The 16,091-nt window shown below is 41.3% G+C and overlaps 1 protein-coding gene across 1 annotated transcript; it reads left to right on the plus strand.

The window, feature by feature from the left end:
• The first annotated feature begins 1,722 nt into the window (after positions 1-1,722).
• pdik1l (PDLIM1 interacting kinase 1 like) lies at positions 1,723-12,095 on the plus strand. The gene is made up of 3 exons (XM_088933069.1): positions 1,723-2,520; positions 5,110-5,412; positions 7,314-12,095. Exons 2-3 carry the CDS (start codon positions 5,128-5,130, stop codon positions 8,052-8,054), a joined length of 1,026 nt encoding a protein of 341 aa, XP_088789195.1. The 5' UTR covers positions 1,723-2,520; positions 5,110-5,127; the 3' UTR covers positions 8,055-12,095.
• Positions 12,096-16,091: the final 3,996 nt, after the last annotated feature.

Raw genomic sequence — 16,091 nt, forward strand, 5'->3', positions numbered from 1 at the left:
AAAGAACTTGTTTTTATTCTATGTTGTGTGTTTTTAGAAAAAAAACATACCGGTTTTGAATATTGAATTGGTGTTTTTGGCTTCAGTTTGATTAATTGATTATTCATGACTGACCGGGTGATACACTCGAGTGAATTTGTAGCATCAGCACTAAATCACTTTGTGAGAGAATTGATTCGACACAGGTGATGGGGGAGGGCTTAATGTGTTGAATGTCAGGCCTGGTGAAAATCAAGAAAGAAAACCACAGAAAGAAACCAATATGTCCAGCTTACCACTTAATGACACTTTCACATTCTTATTGTATAGGAGGCTGGACTATGTTAGTCCAGGTGGGTAGCTGCGTCAGCATGTGTAGGCTGCAAAGGAACAAGTAATAGGTTTATTCCAAACTGAAAAAGGAAGAAAGAGAACACAACGTTTCGGCCATGGAGCCTTCTTCAGGTCATGTTAGTCCAGTGTTGCTCACTGACAGCCATTTCTAACCTGACAAGATGTTACAGTCATATACAGTCTGGCAATTACTGGTCACCTGATACGGTGACCAAAGAGCCACAACACTCCCCCAAGACTGATATGAAGGTTGAAATATTGTAGCCTGGCCAGCAGTGTCTCTGCAGAACTCTACTTGGAGTGTCTCAAAGAAGCCTGACTGCACAGTATTGAGTGCTGGACATCACCTGCTGCCCTTGCTGTGGGCCCTTCCTGACTTGAGAACCTCCCATCCGGGAAGCAGGGACAGCGCACATCCTCACACAACAAAAACTCTCGCAGCCCTCTCCAAGGAGTCTCAACCAGTCCGCGTTATGCACTACGCATCGAGACTGACAAGTTAAACATCCATCCGCTTTCTTTATAGAGCAGTCGGTTCAGAATGAAAACTCTAGATGTTCGAAAGGTTTATGTGCAGTTTATCGGGGTAAGAGAGATGCAACATTGGTTCTCTTGCGAAATGAGAATCTGATAGTTATGACTTGATGCCCAGCTCACCAGACCAGAGAAGTGGGAACCACCAGTTTAAATATTGTAATATTGTAAATCCAGGCTCTTTGACCCATGAGCCCTGTACTTCAACCCTTCCTGAAAGGAGAACAGGTTGGGATTGGATCTCTGGTGGGGTGTTTCTTCATGACTTTTTTGTTATTTTAAACATATGGAATGCTGATAGATTTTATGTGGCTAAATTGACAACTGAAGATTAGTCCCACTTAACATTTTGTGAACTTCCATGAACCCCTTATTTAAGACACCAGATCTGAAATATATGCATGTTTATCACAGTATGACCATTCCAGTGTACATGAGCTGTTTCTAACATAATCAGGTAAACCATTTTAGATTGCCTGGGAGGTTTCATATGTTTGTTTCTGTTAAGCTTTTCCATTAAATAACCTAATGTCAACTTTCTGTTTTTGGAGCGGCCCCTTTAAGAGAATGTTTCATAGGGTAAAAAATAAGGGGGCGGTTGCGTCTTTCTCGTTAAACGTTATTTAATAGGTGTAAAGCAAGCAGCGTTTCTGTATTACACTTCCTTTTTTATGTCAGTTTTATTATTATCTGTCTATTTAAATGAGGGACGAACCCTATTTTCTTCAGGATACAAACATTTCTTTCTCCTTTGTCACCCTTTTAAAATAATCCTACCCGTCCCTGAGCCACTTGGAGCGAACCAACCCATACTCCTTAAGAGGGCTTTCAGCGCAATTGTTTTCGCGGAAAGTCAGTAGTGTCAGATCTTAGACCAGGATGAACCGTGTTATTTTGATTAAAAAATATTAATTATTACACTATTTAAATGCGGATCTATGTTTTGGGAAAGGATCCTTGAGCAAGGGGGTTCTTGAATGACTCCCCTCCGGACTCATCGGGGTGAGCGATGCCCGGCGCGTGCACCGAATTTGAAAATGGTTTCTTATACGGTCTCTGGCCGTGGCTGCGGGGTGACGCCGCCCCCCTGCTATTAAATATACCACCGTAGTGGCTCTTCTTCTCGTGTATCAGCTTGTCATTTGTATAGTTCAATAAAAAATAAATAATATTTGGTCAAATATTTTGTCTCGGAAGGGGTTGGGAGAGGGAGGGGAGATTTGTTTCGGTGGGGTTGGGGGATGGAGGAGAAAGGGGGTGGGGAAGCCTACGCTGCTCCCAGATGCTTAACTGTCCTGAAACGTTTCTCTCGTTTTGCGAGGTCACTCGTCAGAAACAGTCCTTCCAAAACACTGGGGAGCGGGAGTCTGTCTTTGTCTTTTTTTGTTGTTGTTGTTTGTTTTTCCGTGTGTTTCAGAGCTACCGTCTCCTTCCCGTTAAGGGTGAGCGGGCGGGCGCGCGCCGGGACCGGGAAGCTCCTCCGAAGCAGGTCCGCGAGCTCCTCTCGCTCGCTCACTCGCACAGCTCGCTGGCACGGGAAGCAGCGCGAGAGCGAGCGCGAGCGCGGCGGTCTATAATGGCTGCCAGCAAAATCCACAGCGCGAGGGAGAAGGCAGCAAATGATCCCGTGAAAGAGAAAAACGTTTCGATCAGGTAACACCCTTTGGGGGTTTTATTTTTATTTTTATTTTTATTTGATCTGATTATTGGCCTTCCTCGTCGTGTGGCAGGTAGATGAAGACGTGCGGGTTATCCCCCCACTGGTGTAAGAAAAGCTGTTGTCCAGGGACACGGGGGACAATAAGCAGTGGTTTCGGATCCATTAAGTGTTACACACAGGATTGTGTGTGAAAGAGCTGAGGCGAATTGTAGTAACCTTCGTATTTTTTCAACTTTCTAGATTAACGTAGTGTTCGCACGCAATCCAGGTTCTCGGTCTCCTTATCTGCGGTCTTTGTGAAGAGGGACTCGCTTCAGTGTGAAACACGCCTGTCGTCCCCATTGTGTTTGTGTACTGCACTATAAAATATTCAGGAGCCACGTTTTGCTGCTCACGGATAGTGGCGGGCCTTATTTTGTCGTGCGGGCGAAACCGTTGTCGTTCTCGTTGGATTAGAAATGCGCCGGCATCGCCTGGTGTTGTTGTGTCCGTGTTCTGAATAGGGGCGCTGGGAGCAGCACTTGGACGGCTTACAACCGCGCTCACGTCCTGCTGTTCGCTCCTGGCTCTGCTCGGAGGGATGATGCGGCGTGCTGCGTACTAGCCTGTAGTTCTAGTTGACAGTATTGCCACCTGCGCGGCTGAGCCCGATCTAGTTCTAGATCGAGGTGCACACACCGCCGGCAGGAGCTGCAGTTCACTTCATGGGGGGGGGGGGGTTGCCCTTGCTGGCTTAAAATTCATTCGTCTGTTAAGCAGCGGTCCATTACTGAAAATACGACTGTGCTGGGTTTAAGTTCAGAAACGTAACGTGATGGCTTAAGCCTAGCTTACACACTAATATGACAGGGGCCGTTGAGGTCGAACATGAGCTGGAGACAGTCTAGCCTCGCCGTGTAGGATACCCATTCCTTTACGCCTTTTCCACTGTTCACGAGTAAAGACACTGTCCAGTCCAGTGTCCAGTCGGTGTTTTAGATGGGTAGCCCCAATGATAGATAAACAGTGGCAACAGTAGCTTCACCACGTTGCACTCGAGTTTTCTAGAGTTTGGTGCCTTAAAAGGACGTTGACGCGCGAAACAAAACTGTGTACTAACGATAGTTTCTAGTATTGACGTTTGTCACAAGCGGTGTGTTGTGAAATATGAGACGTCCTAGTGCATTACCACACGGTTGTGCTTCGTAGCTTGAATAGAAGCGGGATCTTCCTGGAACACTCCTGTGTGCGGTACAGAAAGTGAAAGCACTGGCTCTCCCTTTGCAAACTGGAACATTGCAACTGAATCTAGTTGAATAGAAAACAATAGAAGGGTTGCTTTCTGACGTTTAAAAGGAAATTGCATAGTGTTTGCGAATGGCTGTTTGTTTTCGCTTGCATTTTTCAGTCGCGTTTTAAAAATTAGGTGCAGGGCACTTGGCTACTCCACTTCAAAATCGAGCAAGGGCAGAAACTGCATGCTCTTTAAGAGACGTTTGCAGCATCTGTTTGAAGGTTTTAAAGCTTTTAGAATAGTTTCCCCTTTTTAAAACAAAGTACGAGAGAAACCTGGACACAAGTCAGCATGTTAGTGTAGGATGGTGATAATGCTCAGCCTTTGGATAGGAGTATTACAGAAAATACCAGTAGTTCAGATTGTGAGTTGTATTGCTCAGATGCTGTTAAAAAATGCAATTCTTTTAGCATTACTGTTGGTTAACTAATTTCATGGGATTAGTCTTTATTCTCACTTGCCACTGAGAGCAGCCTTTGGTTCTATACAAGGTCCCATTTATTTAACTTGAGGCTCAGACAGGAAGAGACTGAATTGCATGCCAAGAGAGACTGCTCTGCTCAAGTTGCAGTCAAGGAAGTAGAGGCTGTGTAAGTGTGGTTATTTTGTACATCAGGTGCTTTTTGCAACATCACAGCCTGTGGCTTGAAATGACAGTCCAGAATGTATCCACGTGCAAAGGTGAAAGCAAATTGTAGAGCTTGGTGTCAGACATAGGTTGAGAAAAGGAATTAACAATCAATAGCATTTTCTCTTAAATCTAATTTTACCATGGTATGAGACAAACTGTTATAAAGTACAAGCTGGCTTAATTGTTTATTGTTATCCTCTACTGGGTAGCACTATGGGCCTAATATTAATATAATGAGATATGTTTTTCAGCACACTTTTAACAAGAATTGCTGTTAAATATTTTTCTGGTTGCTTAAGGTAAGGAAAAGGATTCAGATTTCACAGTAGGATACACCAAAATTAATGCTTTTGCATTAATTATTATATCTCAGCAGTTTTCTGCAAACTGTGTTGTACCGCAGAACTGTCAGACTCTACAGATGAAGCAAAATAGTGGGGGGAAAATACTACAGAAATTCGGTTAACCCAAATTATATATTAAAAGGTTTAGTGGTTTAGGGAGTTAAAATATTTGGGATGATACCGTAGTTTAAAATATTATTGCTGACATCATCAAACTTGTTTTATGTACATTCAAGTATTTAATGAATTCTCTGCTGCCCCTTTCATACTGCCAACTACGTACTGTCGTTGTTTTGGGAGAGCACTCTCCAGCTCTCTGTCTGCTTTGTTTCAGCGAGTGGGTGGTGAGAGAATGGTGAGTAGCCAGCCCAAGTATGAGCTCATCCAGGAGGTGGGGCGTGGCAGCTATGGTGTGGTGTACGAGGCACTGGTGAGGAAGACCGGCGCTCGTGTGGCCGTCAAGAAGATCCGGTGCCACGCTCCTGAAAACGTGGAGCTGGCCTTGCGGGAGTTCTGGGCTTTGAGCAGCATCCAGAGCCAGCACCCCAACGTCATCCACCTGGAAGAGTGCATCCTGCAGCGAGACAGCCTGGTGCAGAGGATGACGCACGGCTCCAGCTCCTCGCTCTACCTGCAGGTATGCGGCTGTTGGTTTTGTTGAAGATCGCCAGTTTCGTTATTTTCTCACGTTTGCCGTCCCCAGTTTAGTTTAAGCCTGACTATGTTGCCACACGGGTGCCGTGGAACTGAAAACCGAATCATGCCCCCCCTTCTGGGGTGTGGGTGTGTGGAGTTTGTTGGAGGTACCTGTGGGTTGCTGTATGACATCCACCGCTGCACTTTCCTGGGTTTATCTGGGGTCATATCCTGCAAACATATAAGGTTGCCGTTAACCTGGCATACAGCAAATGTGTGACTCTTGATTTTTCCAGTGTAATTACTGGAGAATACTGATATTTAATATTAATTGACTATTAAAAGATTTCCTGATCAGCAAATCATTGAGGACCATAAGCACTGCAATAATTTATTGTTATTTAGATCAATTATTTATTTGATTTTATACATGTATCTATTTAATAGGCAGTTTTTAGAATCTCACTGAAAGTGTTTATTTCTTCTCCCTGGATGATGGTGTCAACTAAGCCAATTTTGATGACTTTATAAATTTTACCTTACCTTTCAATAGTATTAAATATTATTTATTAAATATATAAGTTGTATATAATCTGGGTCTTTTAATTAATTTAATTAAGAAACATTTATTTGTATTAACATTTTACTCTGGAATTTCTTTACAGTATGGATGTTTTTTTTCCTGAGAATTTTGTGACCTGGACTACTTTTTTGTGTAGCACCTATACATGGGAAATTGCAGGTCGGAGCTTGTACGTACTCACAAGCTACTGGATGCTTCTAAGTCAGCAGTTAGGATGCATCTCATTTTTAGCTCTGTCCTTGTTCTTTAGTTTTGTCTGCACTTCATTGATAGAGCACATTCCTCTCCAGTCCAGTGTTCACATGATCGGTGCTAACCACAACAATTACAGAGCAATAGTAACAGATGTTGGAAAGTGTTTTCTTTTTTCATTTTTTTCTTGCATTCAAAAGGTCTCTTTCTCCTTGAGCTATTGTGTGACAGGTGCTTTAACTATAGAAAATTGAGAATCTGTACAATGTTGAATAGCCTGCATAGTTATTGTTTTTATTAACTTGTTATTGAGCTGAAAACTGTATTTGTCCATATTTATCAGTATTATCTTAGTCATTTTTGTTCTTGATGTTAGTCTGTGTGGCTCTTTGTGCTTCGGCTGGTCACCACTGTGCCCTTAATGTGGAGAAAGGTTGGGCACACCTGTAGGTTCTGTTAGGTCAGGGCTAAATGCAAGTCAGATGGTGCCCTTTCAGGAGTTACTGCAACGTCCTCCTGTTTGAACTGTTTTATCCAGTGCCTGTAGCGTCTCTGAAGTAATAAATACATTGACATCTTGGTGAGAGTGCCTTTTAATTCTTGATTATGAAATCACAGCAGTGCATGAAAGCATTTTAAATAGCTTGTTAGTCACTTCAGTGCTTTGCCATGGCTGGAATTTTGGCAGCCATCCCAGGTTTCTTGCAGAAATGTTTCTGTTGGTGTTTTATGTAACTGCCTCAATTGTTTTCTAATGCAGACAATGCATTTAATTTTGTTATAGGTTTTTCTGTATAAAATGGATGATTTCCCCTCTTTTATCAATCCAAAATATTGAAATCTGTGTGTCCTTCATGTGACCTTTTTCTACAAATTGCATAGAATCTACTGTATTTTAGCACTTCTTGTAAGAAATAGAAAGCGTTATTTGCACTTTCACTTTTTCTGGAGGACTGTCATTGCTTTTTTAGCACAATGACCATGTTTTGCTCTGAGGCTGAGATTCCTTGCTGATATCAATCTCTGCAATCCTACTACAGCACTGCAAGCTATCACCTGCAATAAAATGAAATTCTTATATCTGTACAGGTAGTGTTGACAAATAACATCACTTTTTTATTTTCAAGCTGGTGGAAACATCATTGAAAGGAGAGATTGCCTTTGATCCACGTAGCGCCTACTACCTGTGGTTTGTCATGGACTTCTGTGACGGGGGAGACATGAATGCCTACCTGCTTTCACGAAAGCCCAGCCGTAAGACTAACACCAGCTTCATGCTCCAGCTGGGCAGTGCCCTGGCCTTTCTGCACAAGAACCAGATCATCCACAGGGACCTCAAACCAGACAACATCCTTATCTCGCAGAGCAGGACTCCCACAGGCGTGCCTGAGCCTACGCTCAAAGTGGCGGACTTTGGCTTGAGCAAAGTGTGCTCATCTTCTGGGCTGAACCCCGAAGAGCCCGCTAATGTCAACAAGTGTTTCCTGTCTACAGCGTGTGGAACAGACTTTTATATGGCCCCAGAGGTGTGGGAGGGTCACTACACAGCCAAAGCAGACATCTTTGCTCTGGGTATCATCATCTGGGCCATGCTGGAGCGCATCACCTTCATTGATACGGAGACCAAGAAAGAACTGTTGGGGAGCTATGTCAAGCAGGGCTCAGAGATTGTGCCTGTTGGGGAAGCTCTCTTAGAAAACCCCAAGATGGAACTCCACATCCCCGTCAAGAAGAAAAGCATGAATGCCAGCATGAAACAGCTCATTAAGGAGATGCTGGCCGCCAATCCACAGGAGCGGCCTGACGCCTTTGAGCTGGAGTTGAGATTAGTAAAAATCGCCTGCAAAGAATGTAACTGGGATACGTGATACTAAAGAAAACTTTAGACGCACAATAAATAACTTTTCTGTGACTCCTGAATGACTTGTAGACGCTGGAGCATCAGACCTTTTCAAGAGAACAACACTATTCTAGGGTTGCCGTCTGAAACCAGGGATTCAATTTAATGAAAACTAAGTTAACGAAACTGTAGAAACAACTGCAGTGGTGGTCCATAAAAAATTGAATTTTCGAGGTTAAGTTCATGATGGTTGTTTGAATTTGCTTGGTGCATGTCTCACTAAGAGCCACAAAGAACTTTACTACTGCCCTGCCTCTGAGGGCTTTCCCAACAGTGCTTGCTAAGGGTATAGTTTTTAAATGCTGCTAGTTCAAAGGAAAAACCACAGGGAGCAAGATTCATTTGGATATTTTGAAATGCTGTTTGGACATTCAACTAGCTTCAAAAGGTTGCATATTGTTGCCTACACAGATGTGAACAGTGTTAAATAATTTTCTTCCTGCCAGACACAGCAGGCAAGCAAATCATTCTTACCAATAGCAACATATACACAACTGCTAGTTGGCAATTAGAAAATCCTTTTCATAGTTTAAAAGATAATTTAGCAACTTCCTATAATACACAGTGAATGATATACATGGTCAGATTTTACAGATTAGAACATCTTAGTATTTGTGTAAAAATGCTATTTACAATTGAGAAATTAAGAAATTGTGATGCAATCAACAATTTTTGCCCAGGAATGCCCTTTCTATGGGGAAAATTAATTCATTCCATATTTGTGCGCAAAGGGTTGCAAAATGTTGTCCATTGCATAAATATAAGAAGATGATATTCAGGCTGACGTTATTTGAAATAGTTTTTAATAAGGCTCAATGAATACGTATTGAACGAATTAAAATATATATACACAAATTGGATTCTCTGTTGGGATTTTAAAGATCAGTAAGATGCTTTTTTTAGCTCTGTTTTTGCTGAGCTGCTGATCTTGGCTAGGAGCCCTCAGGGAGTGCTGCCCTGGCTGTTGTACTGCCACAGGCTTTGCAGGATGAGTAGTAAGTAGTTAGAGTGAGTGAGCAGGTGGGCACAATCTGTGGCCTTTCTCTTGGCATCTTAATAACATCAAGGACAGGTTTCTCACACAGCAGAGGAGAAAATAAATGACCTCCTTATTTAATTCTCGGTTACTCTTTATCTATTCTCTTAATATTCAATGCCCAATACCATATTTAAATCCTGATTTCAGTCCCTGCAAATCTATTGCCAGAAATGTGGGATTAGCATGCTGGCCTAAATATTGTACATCTTTCCTTCAGTCTTCTTAATTTTTGTCTGCTCTAGTGCTCGTTCTGTACATGGGTCAGGTATGTGTAGGGTCAGAACAGGTTAATCAACATAATATGCTCATATTAAATTGGAAAAATTGTTGGCCTTTGATATTTATAAAGTATGACAGACTGTGAATGTAGATCACTCTACATTTAGAATGGCTAGTGAGTCTGTATGTCTTGGAGTTTTCAAAATGCCTGCAGACATTCTTGTCATTTTTAAGTTATAGTAAACTTAAACATGCTGATGGTCAGCCAGGGAAGTGCCAATAACGGCTAATACAGGGCAGGGTCTGACATGAGGTTACAACAGTTCTTGTCCACTGTGGCCCTTTGCAAATCATCTGAGTCTTCTCAGAACCACTGTGGTGTATATTACACTTAGACATCTGTTTTATCTGCAATAGAAGGTTTTGATGCTATCTGCATATCATTTCTGCAGACTAGTCTGCTGGTTTTGAGCTTGCTAAAAGAAGAAACCAAGGTTTAACTTGGGTATTCTTGACTTATGTACCGTTTCTGTTGATTCCATCGCAGTGCCCTTTCCTGGTCAAAACTAAAGCTTACATTTTCAACACTTCAAATTTAAAAAAATTACATTTCTGCATCCTTTTGAAGGATAATTAATGTTTTGCAGATATGAGCCAAGGTATTTGCTTCCAAATGTTGACTTTTGAAGGAAAAATAAATACTTCAAATAGTTTGATCGGTTTGGCAGTGAATTTTCCCCTGCTACGTGACGACTCTTATTACCTATTTGCTCATCCCTCAGTAGTGCTAGAATTTTGTTTTTTGGTCCATGATGCAGAGGATACTCTCTTGGTACCAAACCATTGCTGCTTAAAATCATCACTCTGTTCTTGCCTGTGCTCAGTTTGAAGCCAGTGGAAAAGCCATTTCTGACTTAATGAATTTGCCTTCACTCAGTGTCACAGCACTTTACCCTGCTTCTGCAGTAATCTCTCCACTCTCACAGGAATCTTCCACCTCGTTGGCTGATTTTTTACATTACTTAGAGAAGCTGTAAATAGTCATTTGTTGTTCCGACATTGAAAAGTTTGTGGTGTTTAAGAACTTCTTAATAACATAGATGCATGGATGTAATACTATGCATAATATATTGTATTTCTCATACATGGTATATGTATGCATAGGAAGGAGAATGTTGTCAATCCAGGTTTACTGGATACTGTTGAAACATTTAACTTGCATCTGCATGGTTCTGCAGAAGGCAGCTGACATTTATCAAACTTGGTGTAGTGCTTGGCTTTGTTCAGTGTTGGGAGCCTTACAGAAATACTGCTTGGCTCCATTTAAAAAATCCATTACAGAGATGATCTGAAATAACTGGGGAAACCAGTTAAGTCCCTGGGGATTTTTGCCCAATGCCATGCAATATGTTTTTATCACAGGGGAGAGTAAGCTATAAGGTGTAGTATTCAGTAATTTGCAAATATTTTGCAAGCACCTGGCTTTCACCTTCTTTCATAAAATATAATCTGTTATATTGTGGAATGTGCAGTCCTTCGCAGCTGTGTATGTGCTGTTATCCGATTTAATTTGTATTCAAGAACTATATATTTAAGCTACTTTTATGTTCATGGGCAATAATTAAAATCGGATCATCACTTTTGTCAAATTTCAAAATTTGGAAAGAAATGGTCTGTACTGCAGAGTTCACCTTGATTGTCATATTACCTTCAAAGACGTTTCGATATTACCCGAGTTACAAGCAAGTACCTTGCACAACGCATCTAAATTAAAGTAAGCAATGGGCAGTATGCACAAATTATAACAGTGATTTAAGTGGTTTGATGTCCTGCAGCTTTAATATTCAAATGGCTTTTTTTTCCTCTTATGCGAATCCACTTAATTTTGTAATGGCCAGTACAAAGATTTTAAAAAATACACCTGTCACCTAAATAAGATTTTAAAAAATACACCTAAAAAAATGCAGCACTAGAGCAAATTCCCCTATGCCCTCTAATTCTTTGCTAGAGTTTGATAAAAATATAACTCAGTAAAGCATTTTAGAACTTCTCTGGTCTTTTCTTCACAATCAACAAGGGTCTGTTGCTTTACGGTGATGGTGTATTATGTGTTGCTCAGATTCTGTGTTTGAACGGTGCTCCTTTGGAAAATAGGTGTTTTTTTAAATACAGCTGTGGTCAGATGTAAGATAATTTCCATTTTTTTCCCCAAACAGTCCTCGGCCCTTGAAAAACGAAGTGTGATAAGTTTATTTGAAGTGAAATTTGTGATGGTGAGAAAAAACGTTTTTCCCACAAGTCCCGGGGATTTGACTAGGCTGGAGAGATTTGGTTTTTACAGGACGTTCCTGTATGTGCTTTGATCACGACAAACGTGGCCCCCGTATTGTTTATAGATCACGGCTGTGGAACAAGTCGTCTTCCCCAGCCGCCCTTCGTGGGACACACAGTGACGACCGTCGTCTTAAGAGGCTGTAACGCAGGATTGCAAGGCTGCCGTGGGGAGCTGTCCTGTCCCAGGGAGAGGGAGCCGCCTGTGGTATTTTGAGCCCCAGGAGCAGCAGTGTAAACTGTGTTGCAGGGAAGAACAGCCGCATCTCCAGCGGTTTAACTCGACACCCGGTTTATTTTTTTTATTTCAAGGTTATTGTAAAATATATTTTACAGAAAAGAATTTATAAAAAAAAAGATGTAAATGATGGTGTAATTTATTGTTAAATTTATGACTTTATTAATAAAAGTATAAAATCGTATTGTGTTTCTGTTTGTTGGTTGTCAACTTAAAGTGGAGATGGTGGAGGGGGGCATGAGGGGCTTATAAACAGGGGATGCAGAAAGAATTTTTTAAAATTGGCACTTGACCTGCTGTGCCTTACTTTGGAAATGCTTTAAACCGATATATACCACTAGAGTTCTTTTGTTTTCTGACATTTAAGATATTGAGACGGGTTGTAAGTTATAAGGAGTAACATTCAACTGAGAACAGAAGTAAATTGTCCCCATAAAAAAAGTTTTAACGTTTGTCACGAGAACACTAGAATCAGAAGAACTCAGCTCTCTCGATGGTTATTTTTCTACCACTTCATAGACAATAAAAACATATACATTTATTAATAGTTCCTCTTTACAGACAGCTGGTTACTTTTAGCTCTTTTTACTTTTAGTTTATTAGCGATACTCACAAATATCAATGTCCTTGGAAGCTTGAGTGCTTTTTTTATCTTCTTAAAATTTGCAGACACATGGGAACCCACTTCTTTATTTAGATTCCTCTGAGATGTCTTTGCACTGCAAAACTGAAATGTTTTGTTTGTCCAATAATGTACCATTAACCTCACTTCAAAGAGCAGCTGTTAAGAAATGTACCTCTTGCAGGCAGAGATAAGCTGCAGAATCGTTACTGAAACGGAGCATTTCCTTTTTCAATAAGAAGTATGGCTTGCAATGTTGATCTGCTGCCACCTAAATGTATGCAGGATGGTACTGGTATTGCTCATATCAGTTAAGAAAATTAAACAGGAAGCCTTAAGGACTTGACAAACCATTAATTATGCAAATCATATACATAATGTAAAACTGTAAAAAGTTTGAGTCTCTGTAAATGAACAAAATGTTAATTGTGGGAGCTGTAACTCTAATATAGTCTTTCCCACCTTTGTTCATTCTCATTGCTCAACTAATAAGCTGTTTTGTCAGAAATTAATGACAAGCAAGCTGTGGACGGGCTTGTGTGTGCCTTTGAAGAAACAAGTTAAATGTCTAAAAAAGCACCAGATCATATCACCACTGGAGATCTAAAGCTCAGCTGGAATGAAAACTGAGTAGGCAACCACTGTCCCAAACAGAACACACGATGACACAAGCCAATGCAACATTTGTTCTTGTTTTAGGAAAAAAAACACGTTAAAAATAGTTCAATGACAGATGTGTTAATGTGAACTGGACTTTCTGAGAAATATTATCATAGATCCAGCTTTATTTCCAGCCTGTTTGCTAGGGGGGGTCAGACAGTCACTGTACCAGCTGTGAGTGCCCTATTACAGAAGGTCAGGTAGACGGATAACCCAGTTTAAGCTCTGACTCTGCGTCACTGGAAAGCAGCCAGGGGGAAAAAACGTGTGAAGAACAAAGCAGGACTGTAGTTCTCAACGTGATAGATTTACAGAAAGTTGTTATCCTTGAGCAGCAAGCAAATACAATGTGATGATGAAAAAAATGTTTGTGGAAAGAAACCCTGGTAAACCAAGTAATCTGTGGTTATCCTGAACAGATCCACTCCTATAGTAAATCAAACCAGACCATACCATACTACTTGCCATGCAAGACACAAGACCATCATACTCTGCTCTGTACAGTTTCCTTTTGGATTCCTTCCTTCCAGTGTAGCCGCTATCAGGGGCTACACAAGCTACAGTTGCATCAATATATGAATCCACTGTCGGCTAAAAATTGTGTTGCTCACATCTGAGCTGCTCTACATCCCCCGAGCACTGTTGGCAGATGCTGCCCATGAACTGTGCCTGGAATGATGTTGCTCAGCGTGGGAGACCTCTGCCTGACCTGTCCGGCAGGCAGCGGTTGTGCCAGCTACAAGGTGAATCAATTCCAGCTGATTCTCACTACAGGAGAACAGCACAATGCGGAACAACCTGGGGAGATTTAATCACAAGAGCGCCGAACTGAGCACCCGGCTCGCCCCAAATATCACAAACGGTGTTCAAATGAAATACTTGATTTCCTCTTCTATAAAGGGAGAGCTGTGAGGCCCTTTGAAACGGTCCCACTACATCTCTAGATTGAAACAAGTGGAAGTATACAGCAGGGATACTCAGCCTGCAGCCCTTATAGCCCTGGTTTACACCATGCTCTTTACCCCCATTACACTTGAGGCAGGTGAAATGATGGTTGATGGAGAAATGAGAGATTTCCTTGTATATTCCCAGAATATATGTCCACCTTTGTATTAAAACTATGAAAACATCCCACTTCAGACGTGTCCGGTAATAACCACACTGTTTTCAAAGGGGCCTTTTGGACCTGCATCCCATGAGTAAGACAGATGGGTTTTTTTCCACACCAATAATACCAAATGTTCACCTGATTGAAAAATAAAAAAATAGATGAGAATCTGGATAATGACAATTGTACTACAAGTATCCTGTTCACTTTTTTATAATGAACTACTATTCTGACCACACCACAGCCACTTAAGAAATATATATGTATGGCTTTGAGAAACAGCTGTGACATTTTGTTTGAAAAACATTTGCTCAGACTTCCTGTTGGTGTTACTGTGGTAGAAACGTTACTATCACTGTAGATCTGGGATCTCCATCCCAGGGCCTGGAAAACTCCAGTCCAGTGGGGTGTTGTAGGTGACTTCAATGACAGTTTCTTAAGGAACAATTCTATTGATCGATTAAACAGGTGATTTCAACTAACATCTAAGCACTGTTCAGTCTTCAAGGGCCAGACTGCTCTTAATTAAAACATTTACTTGCTTGATTCATCAATAGTTTACAGGTGTTGCCAGTCTTTAAATACAGATCACCTATAAGATTAAGTGAATCGGGACTCTTGAAGGCATGGATACATTTATTCCATAAAATAAATCCCCTTAATTAATGTGGTATTTGAAACAACTTGGTACATTGTTATTAACCAGGAGCTTTTCACTCTACACAAATATTATCAGCGGTAAACAACGCCGCTGTTTAATGAAAAAAATCAGAGAAGCAAAACAAAACGTGTTTAATGTTTAGATGAGAAATGCCAGCTATATCACCCTTCCACTCACCACCGACAGCCCAGTCTGTCCAGTACCTTGATGGGAGACCTTTGGGGAAAGCAAAGTTTGCTGTTGGAAGTGGTGTTAGTGGGACCTGTAGGGGGCGCTCACCCTGCGGTCTGTGTGGGTCCTAATGCATTTGTATAGCAATTGAGACACTATACTGTAAAAAGGCACCGTCCTTCGGATGACACATGAAACTGAGGTTCTGACTCTCTGTGGCCAAATTTTCCATGGGACCTTACCAATCATGGCCTCCTAATAATCCCCATCTATGAACTGGCTTCATCACTCTGCTCTCCTCCCCACTGAGAGCTGATGTGTGGGGAGCGCCCTGTTGCACTATGGCTGCCGTCACATCATCCAGGTGGGGGTGAAATTGGTGGTAGTGGAGGGGAGTCCCCAATATCTGTAAAGCACTTTGGGTAGAGTGTCCAGAAAAGCGCTATTTAGGTGTGAAGATATTATAATAAATACAAGAGTACCGTAGTGCATGTTTCTTGGTCTTTAGTATGATAATATCGCCGCCCAGCGGACGTTTGACATATCATATACTTGCCACATTTTTCAATGTTATGCAAGCGACGGTCGCTGTTACATCCAAAAAATTGAGGTAGAGGTTATACTCATGATCTCATCTCCTTGCAATTAGCGTGATTAAGTTACAAAAAATGCAGTTTTTGTCAAAACGAGTCACCTACATGTTCACCATAATCTTTCAGAGACAGCAATAAAGTCTTTTTTTTATTTTTAATGCGCCCGTTGCTTGGGTTACAAGTGAAGAAAAATCAACCAGGTGCTTCCTGTAGCTGAAGTAAAACGGAAATAAATCCCGCTAAAAAGCGAATCTCGTTGCGCTTGGTATAGCGTAATACAGCGAAACATTTGGCAAAATATATCAAATACTACAAGCCAGATTCGTGTTCGCCATGTTTTTAAGTACCTGTTTTAATTCGATA

The sequence above is a fragment of the Atractosteus spatula genome, chromosome 14 (assembly GCF_055471065.1).
Source record: "Atractosteus spatula isolate fAtrSpa1 chromosome 14, fAtrSpa1.hap1, whole genome shotgun sequence".
In the NCBI taxonomy this organism is placed as follows: domain Eukaryota; kingdom Metazoa; phylum Chordata; class Actinopteri; order Semionotiformes; family Lepisosteidae; genus Atractosteus; species Atractosteus spatula.

Excerpts from the sequence above, each read along its gene's own strand:
- pdik1l (XM_088933069.1), top strand. The coding sequence starts at position 5,128 with ATGGTGAGTAGCCAGCCCAAGTATGAGCTCATCCAGGAGGTGGGGCGT. Across the intron at positions 5,413-7,313 it reads GCTCCTCGCTCTACCTGCAG|CTGGTGGAAACATCATTGAA; the intron begins GTATGCGGCTGT and ends TTTATTTTCAAG.